The 7,341-nt window shown below is 43.8% G+C and overlaps 1 protein-coding gene across 1 annotated transcript; it reads left to right on the top strand.

Moving 5' to 3' along the window:
• Nucleotides 1-961: 961 nt before the first annotated feature.
• LOC116943669 (uncharacterized) lies at nucleotides 962-7,136 on the top strand. The gene is made up of 3 exons (XM_032956720.2): nucleotides 962-1,090; nucleotides 2,123-2,254; nucleotides 3,365-7,136. Exon 3 carries the CDS (start codon nucleotides 3,486-3,488, stop codon nucleotides 4,398-4,400), a length of 915 nt encoding a protein of 304 aa, XP_032812611.1. The 5' UTR covers nucleotides 962-1,090; nucleotides 2,123-2,254; nucleotides 3,365-3,485; the 3' UTR covers nucleotides 4,401-7,136.
• Nucleotides 7,137-7,341: the final 205 nt, after the last annotated feature.

Genomic DNA, 7,341 nt, shown 5'->3' with positions numbered 1-7,341 from the left:
GACTCACTCACACCATACACTGACTCACTCACACATCATACACTGACTCACACAGCATACACTGACTCACTCACATCATGCACTGACTCACTCACACCATGCACTGACTCACTCACACCATGCACTGACTCACTCACACATCATACACTGACTCACTCACACACCATGCACTGACTCACTCACACACCATGCACTGACTCACTCACACCATGCACTGACTCACTCACACATCATGCGCTTACTCACTCACAGATCATACACTCGAACAACCACTAACCCATTCACTCATCATACACAGGTTCACTCAGCGTGTGCTGGCTCACTCGCACATCATACACTCACACTGCCGCTGACTCGCTCACACATCATACGCTGACTCACACATCATACACTGACTCACACATCATACGCTGACTCACTCATCATACGCTGACTCGCACATCATACACTCAGGCTGCTGCCAGCTATGGCTGCAGGTTTTGTCGTACGTGTTATGTATATCGTTTATTGTTAAATTTAAAATCACAGTTCCTATGATTACTGTTGTTACATTATTTTTATAGCTTTATTTTGGTGATTCGAAAACATATGGTTAATCTAAATTGTCTTATGGTTGTTGTTGTTGGCTTGCACCACATTGTGATTTTTGCACACAGCGTTTTAATAAGGTTTTTTTCGTGTGGAATATTTGCGGGTTGAATTCCAGGATGTTTCTGTTACGCGTTGTCGCTTTAAGATGTATTAATATTTTGTTTGTTGCGGTTGCACCCGACTTAAGAGCCGCATGGCTCACAGGGCTACACCTAATAAATGAAACTTGAAAACTTATCATTACATCCTGGAACATTGAGCAATCGGAATGTCGTGGCTACGGAGGGGGTGGGGAGGTTGAGGGCTCATGGGGGACAGGAGGGGGGCGGAATTAGCCTTACGTCGTGACGTCACCGCACGCTACGACGCTGCTATTGGTGGACGGCGCGGGATGACGTCATCACGCAGCCCGCGCGTGACGTCACGCGTATGGCGATGAGGAACTTGGGGGCACCACGAACCCGCTCGCAGTTGTTGGCCTTCTTCATTCGCCGAACAGGTAAAGGCGAAACTCCGCGTCTCACCTCGTCAATGTTTCTGTTCTCACTTCCATGTTGTTTTAACCAGATAGCAACATCTGCAGCGGCAGTTGTTGGGCAACGGAGGAGGCGGCCGGGTTGTGTGGACGGTGGATGATGATACGGGATGATGATGGTGATGATGATCAGGATCGATGCTTGTGCTGCTGCGTATTATAATTCGCCTGTACGGTATCTCCGATAAAGACAGATTTGTGAGAAGTCGTGACCAATATCCATAATTGAGAGGGTTTTGTTTGGGGTTCGATTGCGTAAATATTTAAAGAACGAAACTGGAGGAGTTCTCCATAATTATGGCTATCGCCTGATGCTGGTTGTAATTACCAGCGAAACGTGACGGTACTCGAATTGTAAATGCTTATGGGTTTACTCTCCAACACACCGGTGTGCTGTACTGGTAACGAAGAGGCCTGTTTGGTTTACGTGACAAAACCTCACTAATCGGCTGTGTCGGATTGTGGCGGCGGGTTTAACGACGCGTTTTTATCTACGCGATCTGATTTCACAAAAACAAAAAACCTCTGTTGGTCTTCACTGTAGAGGGTGTGTGGCTTACTGTTCCACGGTGGCCTCACGCGACGTGCCCATTGACTCGTCGTGTATGTACAGTATGTTGAATTTCTTTCGCACGGCACGTAGCCAACCGTGCTGATCAGAGGCGCGTATATACTGGACTTACAGTGGAAAAGAGCTTTATAGCTCATCTGATTCCACCAGTGTAAATACGTATTCAAATTTTGTTTAAGAAACTTGCACCATTGTTTCAGCTGCCAGAGTGAGACATGGCATCGTACGTACCAGTGACCTCTGGATTGCAAGTCCTCTGTGCGCACCGATCCACCACAGTAGTATTCCACGCCCTCAATCTGTACCGTTAAAGAGCTTGCTCTTACAAGATAAATAATAATGTACACTTCTGAAGCGTCGCGGCATGCACACTTGTGCAAGGGTAAGGATAAACCGGACCTAATGTTTCATGGAATATTTTCTAGTCCCCCCCCCTCCCAAACCCCTAGCTTCTCAGACCCTGCAGGGAAACATTTTCTAGAGCACGGTCCCAGAAAACTCCAGCTGAAATTAATCTCCGGGAACTCTACAATCGAAGACACTGCACTACGAAACGGGTGAGATAAATTCGATTCCTGCCACGGGTATGATCAGTCGAGTGATTATCTGTCCTGGCCACCCCCCAGCTGTGCCCTCCTATCCCCTTTGCCAACCTGCACTGACAAGCGTTGCGAAGTATGGCCAAAGAACCCCCATGACCGACATAGCTTGGAGAGACCTGGTGCTCATATTGCATACATCTACCATTGTTATGCCCCATTCACAATGCATTTTCTTTACGGAAAAATCACTTATGTTACGGAATTAGTAATACTCTTTTCAATTGTTGAAACTCTTGTATTTTTAGTCATATATTCACTTTATTTGCAATCATCCTCTTGCCCTTATATTTTTTGGCAAATACCACTTCCTTAGGCCTCTCATTGATGTTGCTATTATACACCAGTTGATATACCAGTGATTGAGCCGCTCATTTTTATTCTAGAAGTTCATACACGTGCCTAAGACTATGGCACATAAGGTGCAGTTCTGGCGGTAAATTATACGTTTTAAATGTATACAGTGAACCTCTAGTTAGTCTAGTGTGTATGCTGTGTGTAGCCCAGGGCTCTTCTTAAAATTATAGTCTGACCTCTGGTGAAATAAAGTTTATACCGTATTGTACCGGGTGGAGTGATCAGGCAGTGAATGCGCTGTGAACCTGGCCACCTGCATTTGATTCCCGGCCCCAGCTAACACATTTGTACGGTGATATTTGAACCTGTTCTCACCATCTCCTTCACCAACTCGCACTGACCATTCTGGTGAAGTATGGTCCAATAACTCCTATGACCAATGTGGTGTGTGGCTAGTCCGTCATCTGTAGATTACAAAGCGCCATTATCATTTCATAGTTATTTAGTTATTTGGCATCCAGCCCTGTGGCGCTTGACTTACAGAAATTGCTGTCTAGCCAAGTGTGTTGAGCATCTGCGTCTGATATATAATTAATATGGGTACAACTTTTTTTGTAATTCCACATCAGTCCTATGGATAGGCAATAGCAATGTAGAATTTCCACCACCGACACTGGGCCACGAATGGAGTGCCACCCAGTTCTCAAATTAACAGGGCACACACTTTGACTAAACTGACCTTCCCCCATCCTGCTGTCACTGTTGTTACAGTCGTGACAAACACACAGACCCAGGAAGGCGAGCAATAGCAGTCCCTTCGGAGCGGTGGCTTTGTACATGAGCAACAGCTCGTCGTCGTCGTCGCTCCTGCTGCCTGTGCACCACAAACCTCATGCAGACAAACTCCTCAGCACTGCCCTGGTGCGCTCAGGCATTGCGCCAGGGTCAGGAGCAGCGTTGTCATGCTTTGGACACTGAGAAGGGTGAGTCGGTGTCTCTGGAGAGCAAGAAGCAGAACTTGAAGCAACACCTGCAATGCCTGAAGACGAGCAGCATCGATTTAGACAATCTTAACGGGATTTACTTGGCCGTGGATACATACGCCACTCTCGAGGAGCGGCAGCAGTTGTCAGAAGTGCTCATGCAGGAAGGTGGGGCAGAGATGATTATGAGCGTGCTATTGTACCTCTCGTCTGAGGGAAGACACATCCCTGACTCCAGCCTCCGTCGCATGGAAATGGCCTTGTGGATTTTGCAACGGTATACGTGTGTCCATGCACCGATCAGACGGCGTCTGGTAGAATGTGGTGCGGTCAAGTACCTGATAAAGCTGTTGAAACATTTGCGCCTAGAAGCAAGATCCTCCAACGCAGACGTGAGGTACATAGTCCGATCTACACTGGGTACACTTGCGAACATCTGCCTGAACCTGGAGTTTAAGACGTGCTTCCGACAGGAGAATGCTATGGATGAGATAGTCGCTTACACCAAGCAAAGCGACAAAGTGTGTAAGTTGGACAGCCTTGCGGTACTGTCACGTATAACCAACGAAGATGAGGTGTATCTGGTCAGTGAAGCTATTGGTGCTATAAACATTCTGGTGGAGGTACTGAACGTTCCCACTTATTATGACTACACGCGCTTTGAGGGAAAGGTTTTCTACACTCATAAGCTGTTCGCGAATTTTACATTCATATGCATAGCAGGGGGTGTTTACAAGAAAACGATAGAAGCTTCAGCACTTTCAGGACAGAGTCTGGAAATAGTGGCAGTTGAGCAGGAGGAATCATCTGATCCGATGATTTAATGGCTGGACCAAATTTAGTGAGTGCATTTTTATAAATCACATAATCTACAGCAGTCACTTCATGAAGGTTTTTGCACATTCCTCAAATATTTTGGAAATTCTCTCACCCAAATTTGCCTGCCTGACCATAGAAAAAGTTCCACTGTGATAGAATATGGTGATTACAATGACGTTTGAATGATATGGTTATTCAATTGTCAGAATGGTTCCAACAGTGCTGGCACATGGAGGTTTTATGAAATGCGCTATATAAGCTGTAATTAGCTACATCTATCTGGTCAAACAGAAGCTGCTTGGGCATGTGGTGGCTGGGCATTCGGGCTACATGACCCAGCCAACGCGTCGCTTGCTGGAGGAGCTCACTGAAGGGACTGTCCAGGTCTTTCAAGGATCTGTCAGCTCCTCACACAAGCCACTCTGGTTAAACCCAGGGATGATTGGAGGTAGGCTAGCCTGAATGTTTCAAACTGGCGCAGATGTTCCTTTATAGGGCTGCACATTTCGCAAGCATATATAAGGGGGGCATAACTGTGGCCAAGAAGAGCCGAAGTTTTGTTTGGAGGGACAGGCCAGTTAGCTTGCACACAGCATTATGCAGCGAATGAAAAGGTAATGCATGCCACTCGACTGATTCGGAGTTAGACCTCGGCTACCAAACCGAAGCTGGTCATAAGCACAGTGCCCAAGTACTCACCAGGATCAAAGTTCTCCACTGTCCACAAAACTGCCCCATCAATCATGGGGAGTTGACCATTGGACAATATATTTCTGAACACAGTAGCAGTTTGCATACATTTATTTTTAAACGGCGCATTTATTTATTTATAAAAAAACGTTAGCGCCACACGCAGCGATTTGGCAGTTTACCCAGGACTAGTCCATCTATATTCTGAAAAGAGGAGGGGGGAGATGAAATTTTTTATAATGTATGCTGTCTGAAAGCCACTGTAAGTGTGAACAATCAATTAAGAACTGAAATGGTTTATCAAATCTTTCCAATGATTGCTAAGATAGAATCCATCTTCTCGGTTGAAATTGTCTCTGTGCTTGTATATGTGGATAGCCTCATGAACGAATCTCTCATGGTCCGTTTCAACACATTACATAAAATCCGTGATCTGGTTCCATCTGTAAAAGATGTGATTCCGGACATACAATACCCTGGTGTCTACAAACTAAGTTGCCTCTGTGGTAGTAGTTACATTGAAGAAACCAAACGCCATGTCTCGGACCGCATTCGTGAACACAAAGCAGACCTTAAACACGGTAGGACCAACACCTCGGCCGTAGCAGATCATTGTTCTAATTCAGTAGGCTCACATGCCATAGACTTTTCCAAGACAGAGGTTCTTTGTAAGCCATCTGGCTTCCATGAGAGATTCGTTCATGAGGCTATCCACATATACAAGCACAGAGACAATTTCAACCGAGAAGATGGATTCTATCTTAGCAATCATTGGAAAGATTTGATAAACCATTTCAGTTCTTAATTGATTGTTCACGCTTACATTGGCTTTCAGACAGCATACATTATAAAATTTCGTCTCCCCCCTCCTCTTTTCAAAATATAGATGAACTAGTCCTGGGTAAACTGCCAAATCGCTGCGCGTGACGCTAACGTCTTTTTTTAAATATATATAAATAAATGCGCCGTTTAAAAATAAATGTATGCAAACCAACACACCTGAAGATGACCGTTTGAGTTATGGTCGAAACGTCGTGAGAATTTTTTATTGTTTTATATATATTTTATTATTTTGTTGTTTCTCTTCAACGTGACTTTACCGAAAAAACTAAGAATATGAATTACTGCAGTCACGAAAGCTTTAAATCAAAACAGTAGCAGTTCTTTAGTAATATCTTTGGTAATATTGATATCTTTATATTTTTCATGCATTTTTATGACCTTATTCTCATTATCCTTATTTGCTTAAAGTTGTTTACTATACCATGTTCGCACATGTTTTTGACAAATGTTCATTTGAACCTCCGGCAGGGGTTTTTCTTTGCATGTAAGTGTTGCTTAATGAAATATGCCAACTAAACATGGCTCACTACCTTAAAAAATGCATTTACTCTATTAACTTAAGACATTTTTATTTTACGGCTGTGAAATATTTCACTCTGGTACATTTTTGGGAAAACATTATTTATAAAATAAAGTATAATCTGTGGGACTATTTACAGCCCTTGCTTTCTGCAGGAGCACAGGAGATCGACAGCTGAAGGAGCGCGTTACATTATCCATGTGAGAGAGACACAAGGCAAACAATAGTGGAAGACCTTGCCCATGATACTCCAGGCCAGATCGATACCCATTGTTTCAAGTGGTGACTTCTGCGCACTATCATCGCCGTACAGAAAACTCACCTTGGCCACATTTAGGGTGATGTTCTGGAATTCAACATGTGCACGAGTTGTAGACAACAGAATAACGGCTTAGCACGAGTTGTGAGTCAAGCATCTGACAAAGATGAAATTAATTGTACAATACTGTGAATGTGTCTTGACTCTGAAAATCATTTTGGCATAAGTTTTGAAACTAAACTGTCCCCAGCTAGTTTTAGTGTATCCTGGTGAGCTAACTTTGAGTTTGTTGGGTTTACTATTTACTATTTTATCAATAAGTACATTATATCAGATTTGCTCAAATGTTGAATACTGTATTGTGTATTGGGTTGTACAGTTTCATACTGTTTTATTAAAATAAAATGAAAATACTTTCATTTAACTGTTCTTAATGTGCTCTGCTAAATATGTTTACACCTTCAACGAACGTGAAAGAATAAAAAAGTGTACCATGCAATTTACGGTAACACCGGCGGTGAGTGGTAGCTGAACTGGTCCTGGTCCTCAAGCGTGGTGGTGGTGTAGGGATCCAACAAAACCACAATCTAAAAATGCACTAACAAAGGGCTATTACGTGTATTCGTTTTCATCG

The sequence above is a fragment of the Petromyzon marinus genome, chromosome 18, assembly GCF_048934315.1.
Source record: "Petromyzon marinus isolate PM22_M1 ecotype Great Lakes invasive population chromosome 18, UKy_Petmar_22M1.pri1.0, whole genome shotgun sequence".
Lineage (NCBI taxonomy): Eukaryota > Metazoa > Chordata > Hyperoartia > Petromyzontiformes > Petromyzontidae > Petromyzon > Petromyzon marinus.
The sequence above is the reverse complement of the archived record's forward strand: the minus strand, read 5'-3'. Positions and strand labels throughout refer to the sequence as shown.

Coding starts and splice junctions, on each gene's coding strand:
- LOC116943669 (XM_032956720.2), top strand. CDS start 3,486: ATGCAGACAAACTCCTCAGCACTGCCCTGGTGCGCTCAGGCATTGCGC.